The 14,076-nt window shown below is 39.9% G+C and overlaps 1 protein-coding gene across 1 annotated transcript in view; it reads left to right on the forward strand.

The window, feature by feature from the left end:
* Positions 1 to 486: 486 nt before the first annotated feature.
* Slc26a3 (solute carrier family 26 member 3) overlaps positions 487 to 14,076 on the forward strand; it is a 36,249-nt gene continuing 22,659 nt past the window's right edge. Inside the window, exons 1-6 of the mRNA XM_028891758.2 lie at positions 487 to 574; positions 8,952 to 9,170; positions 9,640 to 9,779; positions 11,798 to 11,908; positions 12,143 to 12,309; positions 13,850 to 14,014. Coding sequence (XP_028747591.1) covers positions 9,040 to 9,170; positions 9,640 to 9,779; positions 11,798 to 11,908; positions 12,143 to 12,309; positions 13,850 to 14,014 — 714 coding nt within the window. The 5' untranslated portion in view covers positions 487 to 574; positions 8,952 to 9,039. The remainder of the gene's footprint in view (positions 575 to 8,951; positions 9,171 to 9,639; positions 9,780 to 11,797; positions 11,909 to 12,142; positions 12,310 to 13,849; positions 14,015 to 14,076) is intronic.

Below are 14,076 nucleotides of genomic sequence, written 5' to 3' on the forward strand. Positions count from 1 at the left end.
GTACCAGGAGTTAGCTTGTACACATGTCTTTTGCGGCTACTAAGTTTTGTGGGGTCACCCAGCCAAGAAACAACACCCCTGAACTCCCATCTCAACTGGTAGGTGAAATGTCAGGGAGATAACACTTGTGAAGTTTTTTTAAACATGGTTGTGCAAATCTCTGCAAACCAATGAAACCTCTCTCCCTCTCTCTCTCTCTCTCTCTCTCTCTCTCTCTCTCTCTCTCTCTCTCTCTCTCACACACACACACACACACACACACACACACACACACACACACACAAGTGCAGTGAGTGGTTTAATCTCACCAGGAACTCAAGGAAGCTGGTGTCATCATCACTTCTGCTGATCAGCGTCTCAAAGGTCAAAACCATACTGGAGTCTTTCCATTGTTGTAAAAGTTAATGAAAGTTAATTATTAAAGCTGACAGAAAGGTAATTTGCCCACCGCTTTATATAACCTATAATACAGACATCTTAGTACATATGGATGCATGCAGAGCCTATAGACTCAACTGGATGCCCACAGGACCTGCTTCCACTGCTGTTGAAGCTCCTCACTGAGTATACCCAGGTAGGAACTAAACTTAATGATCATTATACTCAAAATGATGTGCTTCAAAAATATTTTTGCTTAGCATGGCTTATTTAAAAGTTATTGTTATAATCTTGAGTTTATAAGCATGAATATTTTGAGTGATTTCATTAATAGGCTGAAAATGTGTCTGGAGGACTAGCAATGTGAATTCAATATCTGAGGAGCCTTAAGTTATCAAGTAAATGGTTGTATGCATTGTTACAACTTCAATAGCCTTTTCAAAGATAGTAATGGGTTTTGCCTTATTTATTCAGATAATTCTTCTAGTTATCCACCTAAACTGGGTTTTATAGGTAGGCTATCTGCTCTGAAAGGCTGGCAAACACAGCAAGCTTCTAGGAAAAGTTGACAAAAGGAGATAGAGTCACCTGTGAGAAGGGATTTAGAAAGGCCACCTGTCCCAGACATGAGAGCTTTATCTTCCAGACACTTGACAAAGTCCAACACTAGAGGAAAGAAGAAAAAGAGAAAAGGTAACAGCAGCAAGGCAGAGTAAAAGGAGACAGACAGAGGTGGGGGAGTAGGGGAGATTGCCACTGACAGCAGTTGAGTACCTGATGCCCTGACTAATATAAAATCACACAGGGTACCTGTGCTAGCATTGATCAATGCTAGATAGATTTGATATCATTCTTCTAAGTGCCAGAAAATTTTATTTTACAATATTCTTGTTGGCTGGTTGGTTTGTTGAGATAGGATCTCACCATGTAACCCAGGCTGATCTCAAATTCACTATGAAGCCCAGGCTGGTCTTGAATTCACAGATATCTTCCTGCATTAACCTTCTAGGTATTAGGTTACAGGCATAACCCTGCATACACAGCTTTATAATGTTTAAATGTATAAATAAATAATGTACTAAAACACTAGACTAAATAATTTTTTCCAAAGTACTAAAACACTAGACTAAATAATTTTTTTCCAAAGTAAATTAGTCATTTGGGGAGATAGTGCAGATAACAAACACATAAATACCTATTTAATAGCTTGTTATCCCACCAAGGAAACAGTTCACAAAATGGGAATGGATCTGTTATCATCCTCTGTTTTTTTGAGATAGTGTGGCCTGGAACTAATGATATAGTCTAAGCTGGCCTCAAATTCATGGTCCTCACCCTGCCTGATTACAGGTGTGAGCACCAAATTCTGATTAATAATGGTTATTTATTGTTGTTATTGTGTTGTTGAAACAGGATCTCGTTATGTAGCTCTGTCTGTCCTGGAAATCACTCTGTAAACCAGACTGTCTGGCTGTAATGGACATTTTTAAGTTACTAGAATAAATTCACAATGACATAGTCTAGCATTTGTCTACAATAAAGTTTTCCCCTGCCTTCATTTTCATTTTGCTAAGGCCCACTTCAAGATGGAGTCTCAGGCTACCTGGACTCAATTTTGTGTGTGTGACACTGAGAGCAGACGCTCTATATTCAAGGCAGGAGTGCTGTCCTGGAGCTCTGTGCTCTTTGCTTGTGTCCTCTCTCTGGAGCAGGGTTGGTATGCTCCCACATTAACACACAGAGAAAGTTACGCAGCACAGTGAGTCTGTCATCATGAAACCCGGCTTTTTGTCCCTGGCTCTGTCACTTGCTAGCAAGGGTCAGGAAAGCCATTTGCTTTCTCTCATCTCAGTTTCTGCATGTGAATTGGCAACAATGATACCTACCTTGTCTGCATGTAGGAAGTGAAAGCGCTCAGAAAACCACAGGACTTATGGGAATGGCTAGGGGTTCTCTTTACTGTCCTCTGAACCTGCTGGTCTGAAACATGCTATCGTATCCCCCAGCCTGTCTCTAATGTTTTCTCTTTGGGCCAACAAAGTCTTCTCTGAGGATTTTTGATCTCTCACTGCTTACCTGCTCTAAGGTCATATTCATTGTATAACATAGTGGGCTTCATCATGACATTTTCATACATGTGTACCATATATTTCTGTCATATTCACGCCACCGCTCTGTTGCCCACCTCTCACTGGTTCCCTCCTTCTTCCTAAACACTCTCCTTCTACTTTCATTTAAAACAGTGTGAATAAAAGCCAAGCCATCTTTCTGAGTCTGACTTATTTGGTTAACATGAATGTCCTCTGGAGTCACTTGCTTTCCTGAAAACTGCATAATTTTGTTCTTCTTTATGGCTCAATAAAACTCATATGTATGTATATCTGTCACATTCTCATTGTCTACTCACCTGTAGTTGGATATCTAGACTCATTCGTAGCTCAGTTATTGAAATAGTGCTGCAATAAACATAGGTATGCAGGTATTTCTGTTGTATGTTGACTTAGATTCATTAATGTGTAAACCCAGGAGTATTTTAGGTAGATCATATGCTAGCTGTATGTTTAATTGTTTTAAGAACCTCAATACTGATTCCATAATTGCTGCATTAATTTACATTCCCAGCAACAATGTGAAAGCCCCTCCCCCAACCTATATCTTCACTATCTCTGCCAACTCCATGCTTCTTTCTCATTATCCCTCACAAGGAATGGATGATGTGCCTAAAGTCTAACTCATAATGCACATCTACATTAAGTGTTCCTCATTTCCAACCCATATTCACAATCGTTCTTTCATTATTAACTGCCCCAATCATTTTATGTACGTAAACTTGAATGTTAGCTACATCGAGTGTGTGTAAAACATTTTGTTCATATTTTACTTCATTTTAGAAAATCTTCTTGCATTTTTACTACATTAAAGGACTTTTACAAAAGGAAAATGAAACAAAACAAAAACCTAAGATTTGAGATTTGCCCTTAGGAAACTTAGTCTTATTGGGGAGAAAACCATAAAGAGTAATGATAATAAAGTATGATGTCGAATAGAAATATGTCTAGGGTACTTTCAAGAAAGAAATGGCTAACTCCAGCTGAGTTTGCAGCTTCTTCTTTTTTTTTTTTTAAATCATGTATTACTGAGTTCCTGACAGACTATGGGTCAATCAATGCCTGTTGAAGGAATGTAGAAAGGAATTTATAGCAGGGACAGCTGAAAGTTTTTAAGGGTGTTGGAAAACATCACAGATAAAGAAAACAATATGGGCAAAGACATAGGGCGCTAAATTTCATGGTGTTTTAGGAACTTACTACTCTACTTGTGACAAAGGAGGATAAAATAGTTTGTATGGTAGGTAAGAGCCCAAATATAAAGAATCTCCCAGACCTAGGAAGTTTAGACAGACTCTTCAAAAAGGAGTTTAAACTTCGGTGAGAGTGGAAAACTATTACTTTTTTTTTGGAGATAAGCTCAGAGTGAACATGACAGTGAACTAACAACATTAGTAGGTGTCTTAGTTAGGGTTTCTATTGCTGTGAAGAGTCACCATGACCACAGCAAATTTATAAAGGAAAACATTTAATTGGGGCTGGCTTACAGTTTCAGAGGTTTAGTCCATTGTTATTATTATGGCAGCATGCAGGCAGACATGGTGCTGGACAAGGACTTGAGAGTTCTATAAGGGCAGCTAGACAGAGGAGACAGTGACACACTGAGCCTATCTTGAGCATCGGAGACCTCAAACCTGCACTCCACCCCCATGACACGCTTCTCCAGCAAGGGCACACCTATGCCAACAAGGCCACATTTCCTAATAGTACCATTCCCTATAAGCCTATGGGGCCACTTTCTTTCAAACCACCACACTGTGTTTCCAACAAGTCTTGGGTGGCTTTGCTGCATACATAGAGTTGCAAATTGGGTCTACACTGTCCATATAAAACTCACTCGAAGCTATCACCAAGAAAATCAAGGCCGAGAGGTCTTTGTGCCTTAGCCGATGTCAGAGAACCTTCTTCCTTCTAAAATTAAGAAAACCAAGACTGGGAACCCAGTTCATCAAGAGCAAAGATCTGAAGCCAGGCACACTTGCCTACTAAATTCTCACTCTGTTTTGTTTGAGGTAAGCTGGCTTCAGACTCCTGATTTTCTTGCCTGAACCTTTCCAAATGATGGAATATGTACCACCATGGCTGACACATTTCACTCTTTTCTGTATACTTCCTAAATTAGGCTTGACTTTCCCCCCTGCATGATAGGCAATATAATGATGGAACTAATGGGAAACAGACAGTTCAGAGTCTAAACTAAAACTGATCTGAGTTTCCCAAGTGTAGACCACAATATATAAACAGACCTCTTAAACTAGCAAGGCATCTGTTGTGCGTGCTCTTTCAGTCCTGTGCACACCGAACTGAGGTATGTGAGTTAGCCACATAAACACAATCAAAGCAGAAAACTTTTTAGCAGTATTGTCTTGGACATGTGGAGAAACTGTCTCCACATCCTCAGGTTCCTCACTCTAGTCCTGTTACCTTTAAGCACCTTCTGCGTCAGACTGTCGACCATTTCCATGAAATGATTCTGGCTTCTAAACTGTCTTGGAAGTGTTTGTGGGATGCTAAAATGGCCTTCAAGCAAACATCACAGAAGGGCAGGGGGAAATGTTTCCATAATAGTGGCCGTGTATTTATGTCTCCTGAAGAAATAGCTCAGGTGTATGCTGATGACATAGATTAGTTGTCCTGCTTCAACAGCAAGTGAGAGCCAAGAGAACCACAACATTTAATGGGAAAGGATTTCCCAGCCCCAGACTGTGATCCCTTCTGACTTCTTTTACTAACTAACATCTCTGCTAAGCCTTCCTCTGTCTTCTCCCAGCTACTCATGACCAGCACTTGACCTCTCTGACACCAACATCATTCCCTGATTCCATCCAGCCTCACACTGGCCAGAATAAGAGCTTTTTTGTGCCTTTGATTATGAATCCTGTCTAGCAACTAATTGAGTTCTTCCTTGGTTGTTGTGCTCACTGGAGCAAGTGTTCTGCTTGCTCTCCCTTCCCTTATACACTCCCCAGTCACAGATTTCCAAACACTGTGTAACCTCTTCTGTAAAGACTAATCCATGGAATAAAACTGGCTTACTTCTGGCTTTCCACTGACTGGTATAGGAGTCTTTTGAGATCCATGAGAGGAACAGTGTTTTCAACTCATGCCAGGCAGACCCTCCTTAGCTTGAGTAGCTTTTGAGATATGATATCACTGAGAGTAAGAGGAAAAGCGTGTGCCTCCTGGGTTCGATTAAATAAAGTTTCTGGCATTGTTGGTAGAACTACTGGTTCAAATGAATTGCTTCCTAGCAGAAAAGATAGAGCTCTGATGCCAGAACACTGGATAATGCTGAATTGGAAAGGTCAGAGCCGTAGGGCACTCTCTGCAGAACAGGGCAGGCAGAGCTGGGAGGCTCCCAGGTGACTAGAGATGAAGCTGGATGGAGTTAGGTGGAACTCAGAGGGGTGGGGAAGGAATGTGTACATGTCAATTCCTGGAGTTATCAAAGTGTTACTAATACATCAGGATAGCTCGATTGAGAAACTGGATTTCAGAGATTAACTCTAGGATGAATTTTTGCTAAAATACTTTTTAAAAAGCAGAGAATGATAAATGTGGGTTATTTGGCACCATATGTAAATCTACATATGTGTACATATGTATCTATGTACATTAATAGACAATAGATTAATAATTACATAAAGGCTAAGTAAACTTTTAAAATATACAGCTTGGGAAAGTAAGCAAAAATGGAAACATTTGCAAATAAAGCTCAAAGTTTCAAGATTACTGGGATCCAAGCACTCCAAGAATGAGTCCCAATTACCTAAAGTCATTGACACTTTAAAGAGCCCAAAGAGAATTGAACCACAAAGGTAAAACAAAATCTAAAAATCCATTCATGTTAGTGTAATACATGAAACTGGAACTGCAAATTCCAGGAACCAAACATTCTCCCCAAGAATTTCTGGAAAGAAAAGTGAACTATTATTCCTGTTATTGCTGTCAAACAAAAATCATTTGAATTCTTAACTAAAGTAAGTTGCTCCCAAGAAGCAGAGACATGATGAATGATGTGCACTCATGACTGTCTGGAGCCCATTCAGCTGAGCTGCGTCAGGGTGACTGGCTCTGGGCTTGAGGTGTTGGTTGCCTGTTGGGTGTGAGGCAGCAGCATTCTGTCAGGATAGCAGAAGGGAAAGAGTATGGTTCTCAAGCTGTCATATGTCTGGACAGATTTCTTAAGCCTCCCTGATTCTTGCACTTGAGCACACCCATGTCACCACGAGCTCTGTAAGGAGGAAGCTGTCTCTACTGTGCAGCTAGAGGGCCAGAGTTCAGGCTCTTGATCTATCCACAAGTAGGAGGGGTGTTAAAGAGCCAGCTGTGGTAATCTCAGCAGGGAGCTAGATAAGAAGTTATTCCTGTTATTTCTGTCAATGACAAAAATATATGAATGAATGAATGAATGAATGAATAATGTAGAGATCAATGAAATCATGGTTTGGCAGAAAGAAAATATAATGGCCAAAAGAAGAAAAGATGCACTCTCAGATTGTTTTATAGGGGAGAAAACTAGTAAGTTTCTGTGAATGTCAGTAGGAAATGTGAGTAGAGCAACCAGTGAGACACTCCCCCTGTGCATCCACAGCTGCATACAACAGCAGGAGCGCCATCTTGAGTCTTCCTCCTCCCAAGGCTGACTACTTTGGAGCCCTCACTCATTCACAGCATCAGAAACCACTGACTTAAAGTGATTTAAAGTGCTAATGTCCCAGGCAGTGTTGGCAACTGGCCAAGAGCAAAACCAAACAAAACCCATGCTTTTTAGTGCAAAGAGCAAGCCAGATCCACTTTGTGAGCCAGTGCTGATGTGAAGTGCTATACAGCCAGTAGGGCAGGTGACTTGAAAGTGGGGAGGAAAAGATGAAACGGGATAAAGCAAGTCACAAGAGGCTGAGGGGAGACTCAGAGAGAAGTCACAGTAAAGGTCAAGATCCAGTAGTCTAGAGAAAGAAAGATTAGGAGAGGAAATGCCAGCAGAATGTTCTTCAGTCATGTTCATATTGGACAGTAAACTGCATGTCGCAGAAGAAATAGAAAGGTCTGAAAATGGAGGTCCCATTTTTGACATGTTTAGCTATATGAAGAAAAGACACTTAGATTGTGGTGGGTGAGAGTGTACATAATTATTTTCTCATTTGTAGGATGAGGATAATAATAATAGTTAATGCCTCAGAGAACTGTGAGTACTAAATTGAAAATGAACATAAAGGTTTTATAAATTGATCTTCTTAAATTATGGAAACAAAATACAGACATGAATACGAGTTGACACCTTATATCAGTGGTTCTCAACATTCCTAATGCTGAGACCATTTAATACACTTCCTCAAGTTGTGGTGACCCCCAACCACAAAATTATTTCATTGTTACTTCCGAACTGTAATTTTGCTACTATTACAAATCATAATATACATTTTTTGGAGATAAAGGTTTGCCAAAGAAGTCACAACCCACAGATTGATGATCACTGACTTATGTAGAAAATGTTATTTTATTTTTATTTTGTGGTACTAGGGATTGAACCTATGGCCTCATATATGCAAGCGTCTCACAATGAGCTATATCCTCAGCCCCAGAAAACTTTAGTTGTTAGAATAATAACTACCATGTGATGAATCCCTGAAGCATGTCAGAATCAGCAACAGAAGTTTTGAAACTTTTGATCATTCTCATTCTTCAGTTTTTTTGAAACATGGGTATCATCATTTCAATATATAACAGAGATTCAAATAGGTTAAGTCAGTTGCCCGAGTCTTTACTTAGAAAGGACCTTGTCATTCTGATGAACTATGTAAACAAAGTCATACTTTGTCTGTACATAGTTTCCTTTGACTCCCAGGAATCATAGGAATAGAAATGAACAATATATTTGATTTTTACAAATTAAAACTATTTTTTGAGGTCTTAGAAAAAACAAGACCCTGGTATGTAAATTAAAACAACCTTGGTTAGAATTAAAGGGAAATGAATAGGCTGTGGTCTGTCCCACTGTTCCAGTACCATATCTTTAGAAATACCTCTAGAAAAAAAAGTTGAGGTGGACTCTCAAGAACTGTTTAGTAAGTAAACCAACTTAATTTATTGCTTTTTTTGCTGTAGACCTTTAATCTCAGCATTTAGAAGTCACAAGTAGGTGGATCTCTATGAATTCCAGGTGAGCCTGGTATCCATACTGAGTTCCAAGCCAGCCAGGGCTACATAGTGAGACACTGTCTCCAAAATAAGTAAATAAATAAAATATATAAAAATAAGAAATGCTTGCTTGCTTACCCAAAGGAGCTGTGTCAGCTCTTTGAAGGAAAAAGTGATATCACATGGCAAAACGTGACCTGGGTCCCTTAATCCTGCCTCTTTTGATCTCAAAAGGTGGTAACATTCAGTTCGGAGCTCACTCATCTGTAAATTGCATCACATTATCTCTGAGTTATTTAAGAAGCAAGCTCTGTTTGGTTTCAGACATTTTAACCTGCTAACAGCAAGAAGAAGTATTCACCACATAGTTTCAAAGGTCTTCCTACCTGCCACTGTCACCAGGGAAAGCAAAATGATCGAAGCCATAGGGAATCAGTACATAGTGGCCAGACCAGTGTATTCCACAAACACTTTTGGAGAGGAGTTCAAGAAGACGCACAGACACCACAAGACATTCCTGGATCATCTCAAAGGGTGTTGTAGGTAAGAGACTCTTCAGGTACTGGAATGAGGAAGAATCGAGCAATTTATCCTAAATTTTCTAGCTTCCATGCTTTCCTTTCTGGCTCTAGTCCATAGCTTCGGAAATCTGTCTCTCTTGGCTTTCTAAACTCCCTGCCTGAGGTGAAAAGGCAAAAGGAACACATCATCTCAGCTAGCGGCACAAACACAGTTCTTCCAAGTCAGAGGGAAACAGGCGAATTCTCAATTGAAGTGCTGCACAGTTCAACTCAGGATGACACATAAATTCTGTTACAACCAAAGAAAAGATGGCATTTTCCTTTTTAAAAAGTTTCTTTTGGCAGGGGCAAAGAGGAGACTGTTAGTGGGAGTGAATTTACCAGTTTCATCTTTAAAATGATGTCATCTGTGCCAATTTTCTACCTACTCTTAGGAACCAAACTTAAAGTTTGATATTAATTCACTGATCTGTGGCTTTTAATGTTTTCAGCTGCTCCTCACAAAAGGCCAAGAAAATTGCCCTCTCTTTGTTCCCCGTAGCATCTTGGTTGCCAGCGTACAAGATAAAGGAATGGCTTCTGAGTGACATCGTTTCTGGCATCAGCACCGGGCTGGTGGCTGTACTACAAGGTAATTTTTTCTTTTTTTTCTCTTTTACCTTTTCTTTTATATTAAAGATATAATTAATATAACATAAAATTCACCCTTGTAATTCTTTTGCGTGTGTACATATGTATGTGTGCTAGACCAAGGCTTCACAAATGCTAGGTTTGCATTCTACCAACATGTTACATGCCCAGCCACCCTTTTGTTATGTATAATTCTATGGCTTTTAGTACATTAATCAGGTTGTGCACCTAACACCACTAATTCTAGCATATTTTCACCACCTTCTCTTCTCCCTACCCCTACACACACACACACACACACACACACACACACACACACACACACACCAAATCCTTTATCTTTTGATAGACACTTCATACTCCTTCCTCCACTCAACCCCTTAACACTTTCCATGTCTATTGATTTTCCTGTTCTGGATATTTTGTGCAGATGGAATTGTATGTGGCACTTTGTGTCTGATTCTTATCTCTTAGTATAATGCTTTCCAGTTTATTCATATTTAACAAGAACAATATTCTACTGTATGATTGTACCACATTTCATTGAACATTTGAGTCATTTCTATTCAGAGGTGATGATAAATAAAGCTTTTATGAGCATCTGTGTACAACTCTTTGTGTAAAAATACCTTTAAATTGCCTGGATATATCCCTAGGAGTCTAAGTGCTGGGTCCTGGGGTAGCTTAATGTTTCCTTACTTGTAGAGATGCACAGCTACACCATTGCCCCTAGGAGTGCACATGGCTTCAGATGCCTCCATACCTAACTGCTATCCGTTTTACCTTTGCCATTGTAGTGGGTGAGAACTGGCATCTCATTGTGGCTTTGATTTGTATTTCTCTAATAGCTAATGATGTTTGTTAAGTATCTACTCTTTTCTTGCTCTTATTACCCATTTGCATGTCTTTGGAAAAATACATTTTCAAATCCTTCATCTTTTGTTTTGTTTTGTTTGTTTGGGTGGTGCTGAAGAGATCAAGCCCAGGGCCTGACGCATTCAAAGCAATAATGTTATGACTGAACTAGACCCTTAGTTCTCCTTGCTGTTTTAAAAATGTGAGTTGCCAGGGCTGGAGATGTAGCTCAGTTGGTAGAGTGATTGCTCTTTATGCCCAAAGCCCTGGGTTCCATTGCCAGAACAGTATGAATCAGGTGTCATGTCTGCTATCCCAGCACCCAGGAGGTGGAGATAAGAGGGTCTATAAGCTATATAGCATGTTTGAGGCCACACTGGGCTATGAGACCTGTCTTTTATTGTAGAGGTGCAAAGGTTACTTATGTATTTCTGACACTAAACCTTTATCTGATATATATTTGCCAACAGCTGCTTTTCATTCTCTGTACTGTCATTTCACTTTTGGTTTTTAAAACTGGAGAGAGAAAGGGCAGTTGAGACAGGGTCTCATATAACCTAGGCTGGCTTCAAACTCCTGATATCCTCTACCTCCCAAATACTAAGATTACAAGAATGTGCCACCATGCCCAACCTAAAAGATGACCAACCCATTATGGCCATTTCCTGTGTCTTTAATGTGATTAAAAGAGTAGATTAAGCCCAGGGCAAATATATTACCACTGAGCTACAGCCCAGTTCCCTAAACATTCCTATTTTGCAGTACTGGGGAGTCAAACTAAGGCATCCTGGATGCTAGGCAAGTGCTCTGTTTGATTAAAGCTCACTTTGCTGATAGCATCCTTTGAGTATGCTTTTGTTTTTCCAGTGCTGGGATTAAGCCCAGGAGCATGCCACGTTAGGCAGGAACTCTTTCATTGATCCATGTTCCCAGTAAGGCATTTTTATTTTCAATTCTTTGATTGCTTGTGCTGTACGTAGCCTTTCTGATAGACTGTTGCCTGATTCAAGATTCATACTCATGTGTTCTAACAATGTTAGTTTTAGTTCTTGTATTTATATCTTCAACACATTTTGGGTTAATGTGGTGACTTACTTTAAACGCTCAATCTAAACTACTAGGGGAACCTGATGAAAATTAAAGACCTGGCTATTGTCTCTCCAGGTTTAGCATTTGCTCTGCTGGTCAACATCCCTCCAGCCTACGGGTTGTATGCGGCCTTTTTTCCAGTCCTAACCTACTTTTTCTTGGGCACATCTAGACACATATCTGTGGGTAAGTCAATTACTGGACAGATTCATGCTGGTTTTTATTCACTCTTTGTAAATTCTATTAGAAACTCACTGTAAATTCCAAATTGTACATAATTCAGAAGACTTGAAGTTTCCTGAAAGAATCAGGGCTAAGGCTGGTTATACACGGTAGCTTGTATTACTCAATTTTGTGGCTGAACGGCAACTCAGGTATAGGGAGGCACATACTGACCATAATTTGCCTTTGGTTAACTAGGTCCGTTTCCAGTTCTGAGTATGATGGTGGGAGTTGTAGTTACAAGAGTGGCCTCAGGAGGCAGCACTGATTCAGAACTGTCCTCAAGCTCAATCGAAAATGATTCAGTGGTAGAAGAGAAAGTAATGGTGGCTGCATCAGTGACTGTTCTTTCTGGAATCATTCAGGTGAGTCTGATTCTAGTGTGATTTGTCTGCCAAAATGTTTGCCTTGACTGGTCCCTATCTTTCTGTATATTCTTCCTCTTGTGACTCCTCCTCATCTTTTGGTTTGCGTGCCCCATTGGGTGGACCATAGACAGTATTTTTAAATAATATTCTTATTTATTCTCTGGGAACTGTATATAATGTATCTTGATTTTATTCTCTCTCTTCCCCTAACTCATCTCAGATCCTCCCAGACTCCCCAAGTATTAATGAAGAGTCATTTACCACAACCAAAGGGTAAACATGGTCTAGACACAAACAGATAAACACAATCTAGATAGAAGTAAAAGTGGCAGGATGAAGGCTTACGTGGTAAGGAATGAAATGCTTAATTCAATAAAAAATATATTGGAATCAGTGTCGTCATCAAATGTAACTATATAATGACACTAGTAGCTTTGGAAGTTTTTCTGTCTAATGCCTCAGTTACTTTAATTTAGTTGGGAGGGAATTGGTGCTCTACTTTTTAAACTATCCATATAAAAAACTTGGGAAATAACATGAAAAAGATTATAGTGAGACTGCACCTTCCCTCCAGCACCATCATGAAGAGTGAAAATGCCATGGGCTTCTCAAGATGTTACTTAAGATTCCAGTGACATCTTTGCTTAAAACCATTTCTAAAAGAAAGGAAAAGTTGATTGTATAAGGACACAAGTGTGTATCCCATTGACAAGCCTTGTGGTCGTTTGTTTCTCACACACTTCTGAATGTGAAAAAGTGGAACCCAAGTTGAATTTTGTGTACCTGAAGTTCTGTCTGTATTTTGAAGACATGAGTGTAGAAGACAGTCAAGGATCTGAGGGAAGCAGAGTCCATTTGATGCATTCACTGTAAACAATGATGCTTTGGAGACAGTAAGCACTTTGCTCCCTGGCTAAAACCTCACACTTCTAACATGCAGTATGCAGTGATCTATTTATTTTCTACATTTATGCATTTATGTGGGGGCTAGGTTCATAGGACAACTTTTGGGAGTTGGTTATCTCCTTCCACCATGAGGGCCCCAGAGATTGAACCCAGGTCATTTGGCTTGGCAGCAAGAACTTTAACCCTCTGAACCATCTCACCAGCCCTAGTCACATGTTTCCTAAGCAAGTTGAGTAATTTGCTGCACTAACCATACATGTCTCAACAACAAATTTATGAGGACTAATGGGGGTAAGATTTTGCTATACAAGGTTTATGGTGCATCTTCTAAAGATACTGCACCTAAAAATGAGGAAGCAAGAAAGGAGGTTCTTCATGGGTCTGATACTTCTGGAGGCATGGGACTTATGTACTATCTGAGCATCATATAATGTTCAACCTGAGGGATGGAAGAGAAGGCCCAGAACAATCCTGAATGGTAGATGTGCCAAGAGGCAGAAGCATTGGCTTCTTCAAGGAATGGTTCCATGGGCTGAACTTCATGTTTTGAAGCACTTTGGGGTGAGTCTTTGGTTTGCTGATGTGCACTCCTAACCTATACTAACAAAGACTTTTGTCCTTCTCTTTCCAGTTGCTTTTGGGGGTTCTGCAGATAGGGTTTGTGGTGATATACCTATCTGAGTCCCTAATCAGTGGCTTCACTACAGCTGCTGCGATTCATGTTTTGGTTTCTCAACTGAAATTCATGCTGCAGCTGAATGTCCCAGCATACAGCGACCCATTCTCTATTTTCAAAGTAAGTATTCTTGTCATTTAAACAATACCAAAGTAGCTAGGCATGATGATCTTTAATTTCAG

Source organism: Peromyscus leucopus, chromosome 14, assembly GCF_004664715.2.
Source record: "Peromyscus leucopus breed LL Stock chromosome 14, UCI_PerLeu_2.1, whole genome shotgun sequence".
Classification (NCBI taxonomy): Eukaryota; Metazoa; Chordata; class Mammalia; order Rodentia; family Cricetidae; genus Peromyscus; species Peromyscus leucopus.